The 22,829-nt window shown below is 45.6% G+C and overlaps 1 protein-coding gene across 1 annotated transcript; it reads left to right on the top strand.

The window, feature by feature from the left end:
- The first annotated feature begins 1,955 nt into the window (after positions 1-1,955).
- LOC123491063 (olfactory receptor 11A1-like) lies at positions 1,956-20,313 on the top strand. The gene is made up of 3 exons (XM_045220943.1): positions 1,956-2,675; positions 7,851-8,036; positions 20,209-20,313. The coding sequence occupies exons 1-3, from the start codon at positions 1,956-1,958 to the stop codon at positions 20,311-20,313; spliced, it is 1,011 nt and encodes a 336-aa protein (XP_045076878.1).
- The last annotated feature ends 2,516 nt before the right edge of the window (positions 20,314-22,829 follow it).

Genomic DNA, 22,829 nt, shown 5'->3' with positions numbered 1-22,829 from the left:
TAGGGTGACAGGTAAGGTAGAGGTGATATGGTCAATAACTAGCCTCTCAAAGCACTTCATGAGGACAGAAGGGAGTGCTACGGGGTGATAGTCATTTAGTTCAGTAACCTTTGCTTTCTTGGGGTACAGGAACAATGGTTAACATCTTGAAGCAAGTGGAGACAGCAGACTGGGATAGGGAGAGATTGAATATGTCCTTAAACACTCCAGCCAGCTGGTCTGCGCATGCTCTTAGGACTCGGCTAGGAATGCCGTCTGGGCCGGCAGCCTTGCGAGGGTTAACACGCTTAAATGTCTTGCTCACGTCGGCCACAGAGAACGAGAGCCCACAGTCCTTGAGAGCGTGCCGCGTCGGTGGCACTGTGTTATCCTCAAAGCGGGTGAAGAAGGTGTTCTGCTAGACCCGGAGCAAGAAGTCGGTGTCCGCGACGTGGCTGGTTTTCCCTTTGTAATCCGTGATTCTCTGTAGACCCTGCCACGTGTCTGAGCCGTTGAATTGTGACTCCACTTTGTCTCTATACTGACGTTTTGCCTGTTTGATTGCCTTACGGAGGGAAGGCTGCAGCACAGCATTTTGGAGAAAGTTGAGGTCAGGTCCAATATGCACCCAAGAGGGAAATAAGTTTTAGAGTTATATAATATATCAAATTTATCAGACACTTTTATCTAAAGCAACTTAGTCACGTGTGAATACATTTTTACGTGTGGGTGGCCCTGGGAATTGAACCTACTATCCTGGTGTTGCAATGCTCTACCAAGATGCATGGCAGGGTTGTACATTTGTGATGCCTCAATTTAATATGATGTAAGGCCTTTAGTAAGCGGTGCTTATGCCACCCTTTATAAAGCACAGGTTTATGTCATATTTGACATATTGGGTTATGTCACACAGTTATGCCACATTTATGAACCCGTTATAAAGCATGACATTATAGAGAATTTGTAACACTTATGTAGTGTTTTTGAAGGCTTTATAAGCTGCATTTGTCATTTAAAGCGAGACCGATATTCCTACCTAAATACATTTGTATTTTAACAGAGGGTCTACCACATGTCTCCTATTTTTCTGCTTCTTCAGTCCAGGGTGCATTGCATGGTGCCGTTGCGAATGTCAGACTCCAATGTGAGGCAAATCGATCTGCAGGTTGAACATAGTGAGATTGTAGACTCCTAAAATAGTGCAGTTTGTTTAGGCAATTTTACACCCAGCCCATAGAGAGAGCATTGCATTGTGGATTTTGTAGTCGACTTGAGCTGAAACAGATTTCCACAACAATTTTCACATGATGCTACCAACCTTATAATAATGCCAAAATGAAACATTAGTTTTAAAAAAACTATTGTTCTCACATATTATTGTTATTTAACACTGTAAATTATAGGAATGAGTGGTTTAGGGTGGATTTTCTAAGAAAGGCTTTGAACACCCTGGAGGGCCTGTGTTACAAAATGGTATCTGTTTTTCTCAATATGGTTTCCTTGACGCTGAAAATATCTAATTTTCCCAAGGTGTTGGTGACCATTTTCATGTCACACCATGGCAGGCGATTTATTTTTGTAAATCTCACAAGTATAAGAATCAAGTGAGGAGCTGAGTTTAGGAGGTCATCGTGGATTGCAAATGATCTGTCTTCATTTTGGATTTAGAATACATGTAATCAATGTATTATTTTGAATTTTAATGTAATAATTTTAATGCGTGCAGGATACAAATTGTAATATTGTTTGATTTAGGCTATGAATTTTGTTATCAGGACAATGTAAAGCTGTCTATATTGGTGAGTATACTGTTGATGTGGGCAAAACTGTCAATGAATCAACAAGTCAAGGAATTATCCATTTAGGTTTTCTGTTCTTTGTGATTTCATTGTTTTAACTTATATGTAAGCTACAGAAGGTGGATTTTCTCCTCTTCTTCAAACATTGACAGCACATCTTTACTAACTCCCAGGACCATGGAGAACTCTACTCACTTCAAGGTCTTTAGGCTTGCTGCATACGGTGATATCGGACAATTGAAGTATTTCTACTTTGCTGTAGTAACTGTATTATATTTTGTCATAATTCTTGCCAATGCTTTCCTTATTGGAGTTATCTGCATTGAAAGAAGCCTTCATGAACCCATGTATCTGTTTCTATGTGCTTTGTTTGTTAATCAGTTGTATGGGAGCACTGGTTTGTTTCCTGCTCTCATGTTTTACTTGCTCTCTGACACACGTGATATTTCCCTTCTTTATTGTTGTCTCCAGATTTATGTATTGTACACATACGGTTTAACAGAATTTAGTAATATAGCAGTTATGTCCTATGACAGGTACATTTCTATTTGTTATCCTCTAGAGTATAACAATATTATGACACCTAAAATAATTTGTGGCTTAATTCTACTGTCCTGGGTGTATTCTTTTTTCATCAACGCCATCATTATCTCCCTCAGTTTGCGACTGCAATTTTGTGGTAACGTTCTAGACAGAGTGTATTGTGACAACTACTCCGTAGTCAGGCTTGCATGTTCAAATACTATACTGAATAACATATCGGGTCTTCTTGTCACTGTGCTTCAATTTTCTTGTACTACATTTCCTACCATATACTCATATGTAAGAATTCTACAAATATGTTTAAAGTCTTCAAAAGAGACGAAACAGAAAGCATTTAATACTTGTACGCCACATATAGCCTGTCAATGGGTGCTGAAGGTGGGTGTGGTGTATGAATCAGGCGCAGGACGCAGAGGCTCAGTCCAAAAGACTTTAGTGCAATATTCACGAAAAGAAATAAGCACAATAAGCCCGAAGCGAATACACGCGCACACAGGCGTCAAATAAACGCGCACTAACATGTGCAAATAGAACCTCTCCAAAAACACTGGAGGGAAAATAGGTAGCTCCAACACGAAACAGAAGAGCAATCACACACAAAGACAAACACAACCAACGAGAACTAAATAGGACACTAACGAGGACTAACAAGACACAGGTGTACAACATCAAGACAAAACCAAACGAACATGAAACATAGATCGGTGGCAGCTAATACTCGGGGACGACGACCGCCGAAGCCTGCCCGAACCAGGAGGAGGAGCAGCCTCGGCCGAAACCGTGACAGTACCCCCCTGACGCGCGGCTCCAGCCGTGCGTCGACCCCGGCCTCGGGGACGACCAGGAGGACGCGGAGCAGGGCGCGCGGGATGGTCCCGGTGGAACTCCGACAGGAGAGATGGGTCTGGGATGTCCCTCCGCTGGCACCCACACCGCTCCTCCGGGCCGCACTCTCCCACTCCACGAGATACTGGGAGACCCCCATCCGGCGTCTGGAGTCCAAGATGGACCGAACGGTGTACGCCGGAGCCCCCTCGATGTCCAGTGGGAGCGGAGGAGTCTCTCCTATCTCATTGTCCTGGAGTGGACCAGCTACCACCGGCCTGAGAAGAGACACATGGAACGAGGGGTTAATATTCTTATACTCAACAGGTAGATGTAACCTATAACACACCTCGTTCAATCTTCTCAGGACTTTAAAGGGTCCTACAAACCGCCGACCCAGCTTCCGGCAGGGCAGGCGGAGAGGTAGGTTTCTGGTAGAGAGCCAGACTCGATCTCCGGGTGCGTACACCGCCCTCACTGCGGTGGAGATCGGCGCTCGCCTTGTGACCGAAGGACGGCCCGCTGCAGGTGGACGTGGGCAGCGTTCCACGTCTCTTCCGAGCGCCTCATCCAATCATCCACCGCAGGGCCTCGATCTGGCTCTGCTGCCATGGTGCCAGAACCGGCTGGTAACCTAATACACATTGGAAGGGGGTTAGGTTGGTAGAGGAGTGGCGGAGAGAGTTCTGGGCCATCTCGGCCCAGGGAAGGTACCTTGACCACTCCTCAGGCCGGTCCTGGCAATACGACCTCAGAAACCTACCCACATCCTGGTTGACACGTTCTACCTGCCCGTTACTCTCCGGGTGGTACCCTGAGGTAAGGCTAACCGAGACCCCCAAACGCTCCATGAACGCTCTCCAAACACGGGAGGTAAACTGGGGGCCTCGATCAGACACTATATCCTCGGGCACCCCGTAATGCCGGAAGACGTGGGTAAATAGGGCCTCAGCGGTCTGTAGGGCAGTAGGAAGACCCGACATAGGGAGAAGACGACAGGCCTTAGAGAACCGATCCACAACGACCAGTACAGTGGTATTCCCCTGAGAGAGGGGAAGGTCTGTCACAAAATCCACCGAGAGGTGGGACCATGGTCGTTGTGGAACGGGCAGGGGTTGTAACTTACCCCTGGGCAGATGTCGGGGCGCCTTACACTGGGCGCACACCGAGCAGGAGGAGACATAAACCCTCACATCCCCTAGCCAAAGTAGGCCACCAGTATTTAGTGCTAAGGCAATGCACTGTCCGGCCAATACCCGGATGTCCAGAGGAGGGGGGACGTGTGAGCCCAGTAAATGAGTCGATCCCGAATCTCGAGCGGAACGTACTTTCCGACCCTCAGGACACTGTGGAGGGCTGGGGTCGGGTACGCAACGCTCGCTCGATTTCGGCATCGACCTCCCATACCACCGGTGCCACAAGGCAAGACTCCAGTAGTATGGGAGTAGGCTCAACGGACCTCTCCTCCGTGTCATACCGCCCGGGACAGCGCATCTGCCTTACCATTCTGGGACCCAGGGATGTACGTGATTTTAAATACGAACCTGGTGAGAAACATACTCCATCGAGCCTGGCGAGGGTTCAGTCTCCTCGCTGCCCGGATGTACTCCAGGTTCCGATGGTCAGTCAAAATGAGGAAAGGGTGTTGAGCCCCCTCAAGCCAATGCCTCCACACCTTAAGGGCTTGAACTACAGCTAACAGCTCCCTGTCCCCAACGTCATAGTTACGCTCCGCCGGGCTGAGCTTTTTAGAATAAAAAAGCACAGGGGCGGAGTTTAGGTGGCGTGCCAGACCGTTGAGAGAGAACGGCCCCTATACCTGCCTCAGACGCCGTCCCACCTCAACCTGAAAGGGTAATGCGGGATCCGGATGCGCCAGCACCGGAGCCGACGTAAACAGGTCCTTCAGTCTCCCAAAGGCCCTGTCCGCATCAGCTGACCACTGCAGGCGCACCGGACCCCCCTTTCAGAAGGGGACGTGATGGGAGCTGCCACCTGTCCAAAACCCCGGATAAACCTCCGGTAGTAATTCGCAAAGCCCAAGAACTGCTGCACCTCTTTTACAGTAGTTGGGGTTTGCCAATTCACGCACAGCGGACACACGATCCACCTCCATTCTCACCCCTGACGCGGACAACCGATAACCCAAAAAGGAGACCGACTCCTGGAAAAACAGACATTTCTCTGCCTTGACATATAGGTCGGCGCTCCAACAGCCTCCTCAATACACGACGCACCAGGGTTACATGCTCGGCTCGGGTAGACGAGTACACCAGAATATCATCAATGTACACGACCACCCCCTTGTCCCTGCATATCCCGGAAAATGTCATCTACGAAGGATTGGAAGACTGATGGAGCATTCATCAACCCATATGGCATGACCAGATACTCGAAATGACCTGACGTGGTACTAAACGCTGTCTTCCATTCGTCGCCCTCCCTTATGAGCACCAAGTTATACGCGCTCCTGAGATCCAATTTTGGAAAAACCGCGCTCCATGCAATGACTCCGTCATGGTCGCAATCAGAGGGAGTGGATAACTGTATTTCACAGTAATCTGATTGAGACCACGGTAATCAATGCGCGGGCGCAAGCCCTCCATCTTTCTTCTTCACAAAAAGAAGCTCGATGAGGCGGGGAGAAGTGGAGGGCCGAATGTATCCCTGTCTCAAAGATTCGGCTATGTAAGTCTCCATAGCTTTTCTCTCCTCTTGAGACAAAGGATACACATGGCTCCGTGGGAGCGCTGCTCCTGCCTGGAGATCAATCGCACAATCCCCCTGTCTATGAGGAGGCAACTGTGTCGCCCTAGTTTTACTAAACACGAGAGCTAAATCCCCATATTCAGGCGGAATGTGCAGTGCGGGCACTTGGTTTGGACTTTCCACCGAAGTCACCCCCACGGAAACACCCAGACATCGCCCCTCGCACTGAGCAGACCACCCATTGAGAGCCCTCTGTTGCCACGAAATAGCAGGGTTATGGGTGCTTAACCAGGGAATTCCCAGCACCACCGGGTACACAGGAGAGTCGATCAGATACAGCTGTATAGTCTCTTCATGACCCCCCTGCGCACACATCCTAAGTGGCGCTGTGATCTCCCTAATCAGCCCCGACCCCAACGGACGGCTATCTAAGGCATGAACGGGAAAAGGGTTTTCAACAGGTAGGAGAGGGATCCCTAAATCTAAACAAAACTTCCGATCAACAAAATACCCAGCTGCGCCTGAATCTACTAGCGCCTTATGCTGGGAATGAGGTGCAACCTGTGGAAAACACACAGGTATACAAAAGTGCGCAACAGAAAGCTCTGGGTAAGTGGGACGTCTACTCACCTGGGAGGCCCCCCCAGTGCGTGGCCTGTTGTCTTCTCCCCCGGAGAACCCTCCCCAGCACCTGGCCGCAGTGTACCCTCCACGACCGCACTTGGTGCAGGAGACAGGCCCCCTCGGGCTCCTCCTCCTCCTTTCTCTAGCGCCGGCACCCCGAGCTCCATAGGGCTCGGCTCGGAGGTGCCGGAGGGCGAAATGGAAGGACCCCCTCGGGACGTCCACGGGTGGCCAGCAGGGTGTCCAGACGGATGGACATATCGACCAACTGGTCGAAGGTAAGATGGGTATCCCTGCAGGCCAACTCATGTTGAACGTCCTCCCGTAGGCTACATCGAAAATGGTTGATGAGGGCCCGTTCATTCCACCCTGCGTCCGCCGCTAGAGTCCGGAACTCTAAAGCAAACGCCTGTGCACTCCTCCTCCCCTGTCTCAGGTGGACTAGACGCTCCCCCGCCGCTTTGCCCTCAGGTGGATGGTCGAACACGGCCTTGAAGCGACGGGAGAACTCGGCGTAGGAGATGGTGTTGGTGTCCATCTTCCTCCACTCGGCGTTAGCCCACTCCAACGCCTTGCCCGTGAGACAGGAGATGAGGGCGGAAACGCTCTCGTGTCCCGAGGGCACCGGGTGTACAGTGGCCAGGTAGAGCTCCACCTGCAGGAGGAACCCCTGACACCCGGCAGCTGTTCCGTCATACGCCCTCGGGAGCGAGAGCCGAATCCCCCTGGGTTCCGGACCTGGGACTGGTGGACCGGCCGATGGGGTGGGCAGGGTAGGTGGAGGTGTGGGTACCCTGCTGGCCTCCCATCGGTGCAAGGTGTTGATTACGTCCTGTAGAGCGGTCCCCAGTTGTCTTATCTGGTCATCTTGCCCACGGATATGCTCCTCGAGCGACTCAGGCGTAACTGCCGATCCTGCTGATTCCATTACGGTGTGTGATTCTGTCAATGGGTGCTGAAGGTGGGTGTGGTGTATGAATCAGGCGCAGGACGCAGAGGCTCAGTCCAAAAGACTTTAGTGCAATATTCACGAAAAAAAATAAGCACAATAAGCCCGAAGGCGAATACACGGCGCACACAGGCGTCAAATAAACGGCGCACTAACATGTGCAAATAGAACCTCTCCAAAACACTGGAGGGAAAATAGGTATCTCCAACACGAAACAGAAGAGCAATCACACACAAAGACAAACACAACCAACGAGAACTAAATAGGACACTAACGAGGACTAACAAGACACAGGTGTACAACATCAAGACAAAACCAAACGAACATGAAACATAGATCGGTGGCAGCTAGTACTCCGGGGACGACGACCGCCGAAGCCTGCCCGAACCAGGAGGAGGAGCAGCCTCGGCCGAAACCGTGACATAGCCTCTTTACTGAACTTCTTCTTTGGCTGTTTATTTGTGATTATACAAGGCAGATATGATACTGCACATCTTCCACCTATACTTCGAACTATTTTATTAGTTTATTTTCTCATATGTCCACCACTTTTCAATCCTTTTATGTATGGAGTAAGGATGGTTAAAATCAGACAGGCTTGTATAAAGGTACTAGGCCTTAACCCTAAAAAATAACCTGATTGTTTATTTTTGTAATATTGAATGATGTGTTTTGTTACTAATAGTTGCTATAATTGACTGTACAAATAGGTGTCATTTTGGCATAATTTCTCTGTAGCCCAAAGATTATTTAAAAAATTGCAGCAAGTTTATTATGTATTGTAACTGAGAATGTTTTGTGTCATGTTAGCTAATTAACTGCATAACTACGGAGCATCAAAGGGAACTGCTCTCCCTACATTCAGGCTATGCTCAAACAGATGCTAAGTGGGATCTTTGGGACGACCGTACTACACCCCAACCCATTCTGCCACCTCTGGTCTATTGGCCCACCTAACGTTAGGACAGCTGTGTCCCTGCCCATCTTCCTAAAATGTCTGTCGTCTTGAATATTTGTTTATGTTGTTGCCGTTTTCAATTTAATTTCCTGCAGTTCTACACATTTTGCCATGAGTCAGAAATAAAGGGAATCTCTCACGAAGGTTGTATATTGCAGGTTTTTTCTGCAATGTATATGTAACGTGTGCTTACGTTATTCTAGCAGTGATGGCTTATGACAGGTTTGTCTCCATTTGTAAGCCATTTGTATTTTATTCCCATAACCATTTTCTCTCACTTAGCAGTTGTTAAACTCTCCTGTGTTGAAAGTGCACTGAGCAACCTGTATGGTATATGTATTATAGCAAGTCTAGTGGTTTTACCTTTTGTGTTAGTTGTGCTCTCATATGTCAACATATTACTTGTTTGCTTAAAAGCCTATAAGGAGTCACAAAAGAAGGCTTTTAATACGTGTGCTCCCCTCTTGATCACTTTCATCAACTTCTCTGCAGCCACCATTTTTTCTGTTATTTACAACAGGCACAGCACAGCAACCAGAGAGGTTAATGTATTCATATCAGTGCAGTTCATTCTAATCCAGAGCCGCGGGGGAAAAAAACACTATGCCCGCACTACAGAAGGCTATATCGGTCCACTAATGCAGGACTAGTAAAGGCCCAGTGCACTACTTTTGTGAGAAAAAAAAGTCTTCCAAAAATATTAATATTTTGATTAATTCTGACTTTTCAGGGGGTGCTGCATCACCCTCAGCTCCCCTACTTCCCTGGTTATGTTCTGTTCCCACCACTGTTGCACCCTATGCTGGCAGAACTGAATGCTAATACTGTACATTTGTTTTAATCATCAACCTAATCGTTTGTATTGCATTTTATTCCTGCAAATTCTTATGCATTTCCGTTAAATGTATTTTACTGTCATACTACTGTAAAGCACTGTAGTAAAGTCAAATCAGGGATGCTGCTGTGTCATTGACCCTATGTTCTTCAAGCATGTCAATGGACATGTATTTCTGTTTCAGGGGGGTTGGGGAAAGAGCAAAAGGATGTAAGGATCCATTAAATTCTGTTTCCACAAATGGGCAATAAACTATTCCTCTAGTAGTGAAGGATCTAGCAGATCTTTTAGAAATACTGAGGAAATGTCAATTAGAAAACTGTTGGATTTTGTGTCTTGTCCTAGTAAAATACACAAATAATTTCCTGTAAAATAAAAGGGATGAATCCATTTGGTTGATCAAACAGCTGTTTATTTATTTAGTCATGCAACAATAAATAAAACATTGCATTATTTATTGTATATGTAAATTCAAATAATTCCAATGCATTTTGGAGCTTCATGTACAATGGCGAAGATCAGCCCAATTCCCCACTCAACTACACTTCACCTAAAGACACCTCAGTTTGCATTACAAACGTAGACTTAGATAAACATTGCATCAGTGTATCTACCCCATTATGACATTTTTGAGAGCACTGGATGCGCCATTGAGGCCATCTCCATTTTGAAGTAGTCCATTTTCTTCTACTACTTCTATGAGCTGGCAAACAAACTGGAAGGGTGCATACTGCCACCTGGAGAGTGTTGTTTGAACAGGTATAAAACCAAGGTTGGTGATTTACTGCCACCTGCAGTTATGGAATGTTTGCTCATGAGTAGAATTCATTGGCGGAATTCATTGCCCTCCCCATTTACTCTTGAAAGTTGTAATTGTAGAATACACAAGGTGCAATTTTGAAATTGGGTAGTGCATCATCAGTTCCTCTTGTCATGTTAGTCATTGCGTACCTTAGAGAGCTATTTATAACATGTCAGAAATGTCCAGATCAACTAGCCCGTCAGCTAATCTTTTTGTATTTAAGTTTTTTAGCCCATAGATATTGTTGTTATTTTTTTGTCACTCAAATATCACATGAATACACATAAGACATGGCAAAATGTGTAGAATTGCAAAAATAAAATGCTTCAAAACTGCAACATATTTTTGAGAATTCTGAAATGTATTGGAATAAATGAACAAACTATAAAACTTGCTAGCCAGCTATGGGTAACTGTAGCTAGCTATCTGAAAGGAGTGCTAGCTAGATACGTTAGCTTACTAGGTACATATCTTTAGGTTGGTTGTTTTAAGCTCAACTTCCAGATTTCCACCGTTGCCTCTCCGATCATCACTCTCCCTAGCTTGGGCAAGGGGCGTTTAAGGTACACTCGAATGTGACGATGTAAAACGTAATTCAAGGGCTGAGGGATAGGGCCGAGGGCTATCTACTTTGAGCTTGAAACGCAGTCTGGGGCTGATTTTCAAACACATAAAAGACACACCCTCCTCCACTTACCCTCGCCTTATGTCCTTGGGAGAATCCCTGTGGCCATCTTTGTCGTCGGTCCAAATTATTAGCCAAGCAAGGGAAGTTGGCAAGGTAAGCCCCTCAGCCCTAATTTTATATCAAGTTTGCGAGTGTACAATTATGTTCACTCCGGGGCCTGAAACGCCCCATCATTCAATTCGCTATGATTGTACATCCGCTAAGAAAGTAAGCCAAAACCTAAAACCAACATTAATATGGAGAAGTCATCATACAAGTGTAAGTAAAAATGAATGTAAATAAGTTAGAAATTGTGCTACTAATGTACATGATGGCTCAAAACAAATCATGAAAGTAATTATGTTTTTCTTTGGTTAGCTTTTGGAAACGTTAGCTTGCGCATACAATTTACCGTTACATCACACTTATAACCTCCTGAGTGGCGCAGTGGTCTAAGGCACTGCATCGCAGTGCTAGCTGTGCCACTAGAGATTCTTGTTCGAATCCAGGCTCTTTCATAGCCGGCCGCGACCAGGATACCCATGGGGCGGTGCACAATTGGCCCAGCGTCATCCAGGGTAGGGGAGGGAATGTCTGGCAGGGATGTAGCTCAGTTGGTAGAGCATGGCGTTTGCAACGCCAGGGTTGTGGGTTCGATTCCCACGGGGGGCCAGTATAAAAAATATGAAAAATAATAATGTATGCACTCATTAACTGTAAGTCGCTCTGGATAAGAGTGTCTGCTAAATGACTAAAATGTTACGCATTGTAATTTTCGATTTAACATGATATAGTCGGATGGCTAACATTCGATGTCTGCGGATGCATTGTCTTCTAGCCAAGATACGAAATGCAATCATAATTGACTGTAGCGCATATAATGCACACACAACAGCTACTGGTGGTTCCATGATGACTGAAAACACTTCCGTGGGAGGAATGAGTGACACATTTCCGGGCAAGAGCGGTCCATTTAAAATTCATTCATTTTTCCCCTCACCCCTTGCCCTGCAAGTGTCAACTCGTCAGACGTCATGATACGTCATTAGAAGTGTCCACTTAATTTGACGGTTGAGGGGAGAGAGGGGCTGCGTTTCAAACTCAAAGTAGACAGCCCTCTGCCCTAAACCCTCAGCCCTTGAATTACGTTTTACATCGTCATATCCGAGGGTACGTTAAATGTCCCTTGCCCAAGCGAGGGAGAGTGATAATCGGAGAGGCAACGTCCTTGGTGGAAATCTGGAAGGTGAGTTTAAAAACAACCAACCTAAAGCTGTTAATGTACAATACCAGTCAAAAGATTGGACACACCTACTCATTCAAGGGTTTTTCTTTATTTTTATTATTTTCTACATTGTAGAATAAAAAACTATGAAAAAAAACTATGAAATAACACATATGGAATCAGGTAGTAACCAAAAAGTGTTAAACAAATCAAAATATACAGTGAGGGAATAAAGTATTTGATCCCCTACTGATTTTGTACGTTTGCCCACTGACAAAGAAATTATCAGTCTATAATTTTAATGGTAGGTTTATTTGAACACTGAGAGACAGAATAACAACAAAAACATCCAGATAAACGCATGTCAAAAATGTTATAAATTTATTTGCATTTTAATGAGGGAAATATGTATTTGACCCCCTCTCGATCAGAAAGATTTCTGGCTCCCAGGTGTCTTTTATACAGGTAACGAGCTGAGATTAGGAGCACACTCTTAAAGGGAGTGCTCCTAATCTCAGCTTGTTACCTGTATAAAAGACACCTGTCCACAGAAGCAATCAATCATTCAGATTCCAAACTCTCCACCATGGCCAAGACCAAAGAGCTCTCCCAGGATGTCAGGGACAAGATTATAGACCTACACAAGGCTGGAATGGGCTACAAGACCATCGCCAAGCAGCTTGGTGAGAAGGTGACAACAGTTGGTGCGATTATTAGCAAATGGAAGAAACACATAAGAACTGTCAATCTCCCTCGGCCTGGGGATCCATGCAAGATCTCACCTCGTGGAGTTGCAATGATCATGAGAACGGTGAGGAATCAGCCCAGAACTACACGGGAGGATCTTGTCAATGATCTCAAGACAGCTGTGACCATAGTCACCAAGAAAACAATTGGTAACACACTGCGCCGTGAAGGACTGAAATCCTGCAACGCCCGCAAGGTCCCCCTGCTCAAGAAAGCACATATACAGGGCCGTCTGAAGTTTGCCAATGAACATCTGAATGATTCAGAGGAGAACTGGGTGAAAGTGTTGTGGTCAGATGAGACCAAAATCAAGCTCTTTGGCATCAACTCAACTTGCCGTGTATGGAGGAGGAGGAATGCTGCCTATGACCCCAAGAACACCATCCCCACCGTCAAACATGGAGGTGGAAACATTATGCTTTGGGGGTGTTTTGCTGCTAAGGGGACAGGACAACTTCACCGCATCAAAGGGACAATGGACGGGGCCATGTACCGTCAAAACTTGGGTGAGAACCTCCTTCCCTCAGCCAGGGCATTGAAAATGGGTCGTGGATGGGTATTCCAGCATGACAATGACCCAAAACACACGGCCAAGGCAACAAAGGAGTGGCTCAAGAAGAAGCACATTAAGGTCCTGGATTGGCCTAGCCAGTCTCCAGACCTTAATCCCATAGAAAATCTGTGGAGGGAGCTGAAGGTTCGAGTTGCCAAACGTCAGCCTCGAAACCTTAATGACTTGGAGAAGATCTGCAAAGAGGAGTGGGACAAAATCCCTCCTGAGATGTGTGCAAACCTGGTGGCAAACTACAAGAAACATCTGACCTCTGTGATTGCCAACAAGGGTTTTGCCACCAAGTACTAAATCATGTTTTGCAGAGGGGTCAAATACTTATTTCCCTCATTAAAATGCAAATCAATTTATAACATTTTTGACATCCGTTTTTCTGGATTTTTTTGTTGTTATTCTGTCTCTCACTGTTCAAATAAACCTACCATTAAAATTATAGACTGATCATTTCTTTGTCAGTGGGCAAACGTACAAAATCAGCAGGGGATCAAATACTTTTTTCCCTCACTGTATGTTATATTTGAGATTCTTAAAAGTAGCCACCCATTGCCTTGATGCCAGCTTTGCACACTCTTGACATTCTCTCAACCAGCTTCATGAGGTAGTCACCTGGAATGCATTTCAATTAACAGGTGTGCCTTGTTAAAAATTAATTTGTGGAATTTCTTTCCTTCTTAATGCATTTGAGCCAATCAGTTGTGTTGGGACAAGTTATATAGAAGGTAGCCCTATTTGGCAAAAACAGCTCAAATAAGCAAAGAGAAATGACAGTCCATCATTACTTTAAGACATGAAGGTCAGTCAATATGGAACATTTCAAGAACTTTGAAAGTTTCTTCAAGTGCAGTCGCAATAACCATCAAGCGCTATGATGAAACTGGCTCTCATGAGGTCCGCCACAGGAAAGGAAGACCTAGAGTTCATTAGAGTTACCAGCCTCAGAAATTGCAGCCCAAATAAATGCTTCACAGAGTTCAAGTAACAGACACATCTCAACATCAACTGTTCAGAGGAGACTGCGTGAATCAGGCCTTCATGGTTGAATTGCTGCAAAGAAACCACTACTAAAGGACACCAATAAGAACAAGAGACTTGATTGGGCCAAGAAACACGAGCAATGGACATTAGATTGGTGGAAATCTGTCCTTTTTGGTTCCAACAACTATGTCTTTGTGAGACGCAGAGTAGGTGAACAGATTATCTCCGCATGTGTGGTTCCCACCGTGAAGCATGGAGGAGGAGGTGTGATGGTGTGGGGGTGCTTTGCTGGTGACACTGTCAGTGATTTATTTTGTATTCAAGGCACACTTAATCAGCATGGCTACCACAGCATTCTGCAGCCATCCCATCTGGTTTGCGCTTAGTGGGACTATCATTTGTTTTTCAACAAGATGACCCAACAAACCTCCAGGCTGTGTAAGGGCTATTTGACCAAGAAGGAGAGTGATGTAGTACTGCATCAGATGATCTGGCCTCCACAATCACCCGACCTCAACCCAATTGAGATGGTTTGGGATGAGTTGGACCGCTCAGCATATGTGGGAACTCCTTCAAAACTGTTGAAAAAGCATTCCAGGTGAAGCTGGTTGAGAGAATGCCAAGCGTATGCAAAGCTGTCATCAAGGCAAAGGGTGGCTACTTTGAAGAGTCTAAAATATAAAATATATTTTGATTTGTTTAACACTTTTTTGGTTGCTTTTTTGTGTTATTTCATGGTTTTTATGTGTTCACTATTATTCTACAATGTAGAAAATAGTAAAAATAACGAAAAACCCTTGAATGAGTAGGTGTGTCCAAAGTTTTGACTGGTACTGTACCTAGTAAGCTAACGTATCTAGCTAACACTCCTGTCAGGTAGCTAGCTACAATTACCCATAGCTGGCTAGCTAGTTTTATAGCTTGTTCATTTATTCAAATACATTTCAGAATTCTCAAAAATATGTTTATGAATCTAACTATGTTTTATAGGTTCCTATCTACGAAACTAAGCCAATGTGCCAACGCTAAAATCAATATCTATATATATTTTTTAACAAGCTAACATACTTTTCTCTGACATGCCAAAAATGCAGCCTTGTTGATTAAATTTGACACTTCACGGCCACCAGAGTTTGACATGTGACTACAGTTTGCATTGAATTATGGGTCAAATCAACCCCGCAAGTGACCAAAGTTGTTCACTCGCTCCCTCGAGCTACATCGAGGGCCGAGGGGGCAACTTAAGTGAATTGGACCTCTGCTTAAGATGGCAATCAAACTGCATCCGGCTTCGACCAGAATTCCCCCGAGGGAAAGTGGCTAGCACAAGGGCTGAGGGGGTAAAAATAGCGTGTTTGGACTGCAGCCGGTGTGTCTTTTAAGTGTTTGGAATGCAGACTGGACTTGGGACGTGCGTCGCTGTTTGGGAGCCTCCTGATGTACCAGCCAAAGAGAGGGGTTTAAGCTATAGACTTCCTCTCTTGCAGGTGGTTACTGTTTTTGTTTTTATTATTGTTAAAACCCAGCGGTCAGAGTTTGTTCACAAATAGGTATAATGGTGCACAACATTTATTCCTGTTTATATTGAAGTAGGTGTTTTTTATTTAATTTCTTGTTCATTTTTGTCATACACTTATCAATACATTCTATATGACAAAGGTTTTAAATGAACCGTGAGCTCATCGTAATGTCGTAAAATTCCCATGGTTTGAATTCCGCTATCAAGCGTACCAAATGCTTAGAATACATCAGACGCAAAAAAGGTTGATATCGCCTTCATACAAGAAACCCACCTAAAACACTATGATGTCTATAGATTCCAAAACAGATACTATAAATGTTTTGCTCACTCCTCAGCCACTAACAAAACGAAAGGTGTTTTCATATTATTTGATAGAAAACCACGTGTTCAGGTTAATGGTTATGATAATGATGATTCAGGACGTTTTGTATTTGTAACTACAGTTATTAATCACACTAAGATGTGTTTCATCTCAATCTACTGTCCAAACATTCCTGATTCTAATTTCCTTAGTTCTATCTCTAAAATACTATTAGATCTTTCAGAATACAAACTTGTTGTTGGAGGTGATTTTAATCAGGTATGTAATTCTCAGATAGGTCTCATGTTTCATCTCACTCTCAAACTGATCAGGCCTCTGGTGATCTCATCTCATTTGCTGCAGAGCTTAATATTTTAGATGCTTGGCGTCTAAGGAATTTGACTGTCAAAGATTATACTTTATTTTCTTCAAAACATAATACATTTTCACGGATAGACTACATATTTGTATCTCCCTATATAAACAGATGTATTCAGACAACCGAGCTGCTCCCCATAGTAATTTCTGACCATGGAGCTGTCCTGTATAGTATCTTACTTGACAGCTCCAAACAGAAAGGTGCCAGAAGATGGCACTTTAACACAACTTTGCTGCAGAATAAGGCTTTTTTACACATCTTTCAACAAAGTTGAAATAATTTGTATTGTTGAATACTGATACAGCCACATCCCCTGAGTCACTTTGGGAGGTGACAAATGTTTTTTGAGGGGAAACTGTACCTCGTTTGCCTCACATCTTAATTCAACTCGCAGTAAAAAAGTAGTAAACCTAGAAAAACAGATTCATCTTGTTGAAAATGAGCAGAAACAAACATTTACAGAGCAAAAGGGGAAGAGTTAAACAGCATTAAAACACGACCTGGATCAGAAGAAGTTCTTGCCTATGCAAGTCGCACTCTTAATTCCGCAGAGAGGAGTTCCTCGCTGTGGTCTGGGTTTTGGAGAAATTGAGCTATTACACAGACCACCCTGCTCTGCAGTTGTCACGCCCTGGCTCTGGGACTCTGTAATGTTGAGCCAGGGTGTGTTGTTTCTATGTGTTTTGTGTTCTAGGTTGTTTATCTAGTTCATTTGTTTCTATGTTGGCCGGTGTGGTTCTCAATCAGAGGCAACGTGAATCAGCTGTTGCTTGTTGTCTCTGATTGGGAACCATACTTAGGCAGCCTGTTTTCCACAGTGTGTTGTGGGATCTTGTTCCGTGTATGGTTAGTGTTTGTAACCAAGGACGTCACGTTATCGTGTTGTTGTTTTGTTCTTTAATAAATAAGTATGTTCACTCATCACGCTGCGCATTGGTCCACTCCTGTTTATGACGATCGTGACAGAAGATCCCACCATAACTGGACCAAGCAGCGTGTCCAGGAGCCAACGCCAGAGAGGGCTCTAAAGGATATCAACCTCGACTGGGTCAAGCCGCGGGAGGAGGAGAGAGGTTGGACTTGGGAGCAGAAGAGGGAGAGTCTGGCGAGAGCCATGGAGGCCATAGCCACAGGGGAGAGACAAACCCAAGACATTTTTAGGGGGGGGGCTCACACCGTGGACGACGGGGCTGCTGGAGGCAGATAAGGGGCGAGTCAGTGGACGAGGAGAGAAGGCCACCGGGTTACGGGAGCCATTGGCGAGTAGAGGGAAGGAAAATGTAGAGGCACGGCGAGAGGTACTGAGGTGTGTTGCCAGTCCGGTCCGGCCCGTTCCTGATCCCCATGTAAGGCCAGTGGTGTGTGTTCCCAGTGCGGTCCGGCCTGTTCCTGTACCTCGCACCAAGCCTGTGGTGCGCGTTGCCAGCTCGGCCCAGCCTGTTCCTGCCATTCGCACCAAGCCTACGGTGCGCGTCGCCAGCCCGGCTCGGCCTGTTCCTGCTCCCCGCACCAAGCCTGTGGTGCGCATCGTCAGCCCAGTCCAGCCCGTCCCTGCTCCCCGCACCAAGCCTGTGGTGCGCTTCGTCAGCCCGGTTCGGCCCGTCCCTGCTCCCCGCACCAAGCCTGTGGTGCATGTCGTCAGGCCGGTCCAGCCCGTTCCTGCTCCCCGCACCAAGCCTGTGGTGCGCGTCGTCAGCCCAATTCGGCCCGTCCCTGCTCCCCGCACCAAGCCTGTGGTACGCTTCGTCAGCCCGGTTCGGCCCATCCCTGCTCCCCGCACCAAGTCTGTGGTGCGCGTCGTCAGTCCGGCACAGCCCGTGCCTGGGTCACCGGTGCCTGGTCAGGTACCGGTTAGCTGCTCCACATCGGAGCCTGAGCGATCCGCTCCACCGATGTCCAGTCCAGATCCAGCCAGCAGGGCCAGACCGGACCAGGGGCGCTATGGGGGGTTTGTTGGAGGGTGTGGGTCAAGCCCGGAGCCGGAACCGCCTCCGAGGAGGAATTCCCACCCGGCCCTCCCCCTGTTCGGTTTATGTTTGCCGCGGTGCAGTCCGCGCCTTTGAGGGGGTACTGTCACGCCCTGGCTCTGGGACTCTGTTATGTTGAGCCAGGGTGTGTTGTTTCTATGTGTTTTGTGTTCTAGGTTGTTTATCTAGTTCATTTGTTTCTATGTTGGCCGGTGTGGTTCTCAATCAGAGGCAACGTGAATCAGCTGTTGCTTGTTGTCTCTGATTGGGAACCATACTTAGGCAGCCTGTTTTCCACAGTGTGTTGTGGGATCTTGTTCCGTGTATGGTTAGTGTTTGTAACCAAGGATGTCACGTTATCGTGTTGTTGTTTTGTTCTTTAATAAATAAGTATGTTCACTCATCACGCTGCGCATTGGTCCACTCCTGTTTATGACGATCGTGACAGCAGTGGGTTCTGGCATCAGGCAAGACTTATTCGCTGGTGTATCAGACTTCAGAGGATTGACTTCATCATTGAGTATTGCAAAGGAAAACTGAATATTGTACTGGATGCCCTTTCTCGGATTACAGAGACCGCCAATGTCTGTCCTCCATTGTGCAGCACTTACACTACCGCTAAGTTTCTGGATGATTATTTCCCTCTGAATGATGAGAGTGTGTGGAGAGCACAGCAGAATGATGCTACCATCATGGCGATCCACATGACTCGAAGAGCCGCTTCAATGAGAAATTCAGCATAATTCAGGATAAAGTGTATCGAAAAACTCCAAGAGAAGATGGAACACACAGCATTCATTACTGTGTCTTCATTCCCTCTACATTGAATGACCAGATGATCCAAGCTTATCATGCCAACTCCATGAGTGGCCATCTTGGAGACCTACCGAAGATTACAGGAGGTGGCGTACTGGCCAGGCATGTGGATTGATATCAAGAAGTTTGTACAGCAGTGTGAAGTCTGCCAGAAATACAAACTAGACATTGGCAGACCTGCCGGGAAACTGCAGCAGACCGTGGTGAACCATCCTAATGAAATGCTGGGAATTGACCTCATGGGTCCTTTTCCACCCAGCCGGGGGACCCGGAATGAATTTTTATTGGTGGTAGTGGACTATTACACACACTGGGTGGAGTTGTTTCCCCTCCGCAAAGCCACTGCATCCGCCATTGCTCTAATTCTGTGAAGGGAGGTCTTTACCAGATTCGGGATTCCAGACCAAATTCTCTCTGACAGAGGTCTGCAGTTCATCTCAGGAATCTACAAAGAGCTCTGTACCTACTGGGGTGTAGTTGCCAAGCTGAACACGGCCTACCATCCTCAGACCAACTTGACCGAGAGGGTAAACCTCAACCTGAAGGGGATGATTGCTTTATTCGTGGGGGATCAGCACACAAGGTGGGATCAGCATCTTCCTGAGTTTCACTTTGCACTGAACTCTGCAGTCCAGGAGACTTCTGGGGTCACTCCCGTCGAACTCCACCTGGGAAGACCACTAAAAGGTCAGATGGACAGAGTCTTGCAAAGTACCAATGTTTCACCTGACTGCCCAGCGTTTGATGCAGTCCAACACCTTGCTAGAGTGGATACCAGCAGAATCAAAGCCAAACAATGGCAGCTCAGAAACTATGACAAAAATAGACGAGACGTGTGTTTCCCACCCCTGTCTCGGGTCTGGGTATGTTCTCATCATCTGTCAAAGGCGTCCAAGCAGTTCACTGCCAAGCTAGCTTCGAGATGGAAAGGTCCATACTGTGTGGTGCAGCAGTTAACTACTTGGTCTGTTTGGAGGACACTGAGGAAGATGTCAGGCATGTTGTTGACCTAAAGCCCTGCTACCCTACGGCAGAAGAGCTGGATCGCAGGCAAAAGCAACACCTGCAGGAACTCTTCTTGGAGGACTCGGATGATGAGGACTTCCCTGGTTTTGTGTAGCAGTAACATGAACCTGCCAAAGCCTGCATCATCTCTGTTTCTACAGGCTTTGTTTTTTCATGGGGGGAGGAGTATGGTGAAATCCTGCACGGAGCCTTCAACGTATGCTGCCACTTTAAGAGCGCATCAGCAATCAGGGAGGAGGTGATAAAGATAGCTCTTCCGGCTCTCTGTGGAGAGCTCTTGGTTGGCGCGGCAGTTTGATGGTGTGTGCAATTCTGCAGAAGTCTTGTTTATTTTCAAGCGTACTTAGTTTGTAAAGTGATTAACTCGATCGCCGGTGTTACCGCTCTAGGTCGTGGTTGTAAATTTTTGGGACTGCACCGGTCATTGATCACATGGATTAGTAGCAACATTGTTGCGAAACTTTGACATACAAACCAACAAACCATCAGACGGACAGAGAGTGCAGCTGCAAGCCTGACGTCAACAGCTAAAAACCCCTCGCTCTCTCTTACTCTCATTTCCCCTGTTTTATCGATGAACCCCCCCCCCCACAGTTTTATTATTCCCAATTATATACGTCAGAGGCGGACCCTGATCATAATAAGATGACACACTTCTTATCATCATTGGACCTTCCCAAACTTGACAGAGAGCAATCTGGGTTCCTTGACTCCCCACTTACTCTTGAAGAACTCAGGAGTGCATTAACATCTATGAAAAGAGGCAAATCACCATGACTTGATGGTTTCCCTCCTGAGCTGTTTCTTGAAATAAGGGATATTGTCGGGCCACTAATTAATTATTGGTTCTATCAATCATGCATTAAAACATGGAGAATTCCATAGAGACCAAAACACCTTACTAATTATAGTTTTGTTAAAAAAGGGCAAATCTCCCCTAGACTGTAAAAGTTATAGGCCCTTAAACCTTATTACAACAGAGTTCAAGCTGTTTGCAAAGATACTTGCCATCAGATTGGAACTGCTTGTAGGAAATCTAATTAGCGATGATCAAACTGGGTTTATAAAGGGTTGTTTAGCCTCAGACAATATTAGACGACTTTCCATGTCATAAATGAGTCCGAAAACGACCTAGTCCCTACTGCACTTTTTTAGTTTGGATGCAGAAAAAGCCTTTGATAGGCTAGAATGGAACTATTTATGGTGTGTTTTGGAGTCCTTTGGTTTTGGTAAAGGATTTATCTCCATGTTAAAAACATTGTATTCTGCATCCCAAGCAGTTGTGCAGACGGGAAACATTCTATCCAAGACTTTCTGTTTACAATATTCCACAGAACAAGGATGTCCATTATCACCAACGCTCTTTGCCCTGTAAATCAAAAAGAAAGGAGGACCAAGGCACTCTTCATATAATTAATTAAAATGCCTTTATTTTGTATGGGATGTTCAATGGAAACAAAGTTTAAAAACTCCCTGTCTTTGGAGCCCCTTGCTCAAGCGATTAGATTGGACCCACTTATTTCACCCATCAATATTAAAGGTATGCAGCATAAAGTATACTCCGATTACATCTTATTGTATTTCTCAGACATCTCAATTTCCCTTACACAGATTCTGAAATGTTTTACTCTTTTCGTTTCATTCTCTGGATATAAAATAAACTGGAAAAATCTATACTGGTGCCCCCAAAAAGCCCTGTGAAATTGCTTACTTTGCCTTCTGCATCTCCAGTGCAGTGGCATGAGTCAGACTTTATTTATTTGGGCATATGCATACCCACCAAATTTTCCCAAGTTTGCAGAAGAAACTATGTCAAACTAAAAGAGGAGATCACCTCTGAATTTCAGAGAAGGTCCTCTCTTAAAATCACATTACAAGGTAGGATTGCTATAGTAAAAATGAACGCACTCGGTCGACTACATTTTATTTTCTCTATGCTGCCTATACCTCCTCCGCCAAAATACTTTGAGGAATTAAAGTCAATGACCTCAAAGTTTATTTGGAATGATAAAAAGCCATGCATTCGATATGATACTCTTACACGGTTAAAGGGAACGGTTCTTCCAGATTACAAATTCTATTACTGGTCTTTCCAAATAAAATCCTTGAGAATGATTCTATTGCAGCTTCTTGGAGAGACATAGAGGAAGCACTTGTTGCACCGCATAAATTTACAGATCTATTTTTTTCCGGTATCAAGGTAAAAACAGCATTCACAAAATGTGGTTAAATTATTTCCAACTCACTACAAGTATGGTACTACACTGAGAAACATATATGTATGATGGCGCCGGAGGGGGTGGCTGCCGTTTTATGGACTCTTAACCAACCGTGCTATTTTGTGTGTTTTTCGCATTGTTTGTAACTTATTTTGTACATAATGTTGCTGCTACCGTCTCTTACGACCGAAAAGAGCATCGATACTATTGGCCAACTTACAATCACTTGATAATAAAATGGACGAACTACAGGCACGAATATCCTACCAACAGGACATTAACATCTTATGTTTCACCGAGTCGTGGCTGAACGATGACATGAATAATATACAGCTGGCGGGTTATACACTGTATCGGCAGGATAGAACAGCAGCCTCTGGTAAGACAAGGG

This window comes from Coregonus clupeaformis, chromosome 6 (assembly GCF_020615455.1).
Source record: "Coregonus clupeaformis isolate EN_2021a chromosome 6, ASM2061545v1, whole genome shotgun sequence".
Classification (NCBI taxonomy): domain Eukaryota; kingdom Metazoa; phylum Chordata; class Actinopteri; order Salmoniformes; family Salmonidae; genus Coregonus; species Coregonus clupeaformis.
The sequence above is the reverse complement of the archived record's forward strand: the minus strand, read 5'-3'. Positions and strand labels throughout refer to the sequence as shown.

What these genes read in the sequence shown, in the direction of transcription:
- LOC123491063 (XM_045220943.1), top strand. Translation starts at nt 1,956, where the DNA reads ATGGAGAACTCTACTCACTTCAAGGTCTTTAGGCTTGCTGCATACGGT. An exon ending in TTAATACTTGTACGCCACAT is followed by an intron (nt 2,676 to 7,850) that starts ATAGCCTGTCAA and finishes CGAAACCGTGAC; the next exon opens with ATAGCCTCTTTACTGAACTT. An exon ending in TCAGACAGGCTTGTATAAAG is followed by an intron (nt 8,037 to 20,208) that starts GTACTAGGCCTT and finishes GTTGACCTAAAG; the next exon opens with CCCTGCTACCCTACGGCAGA.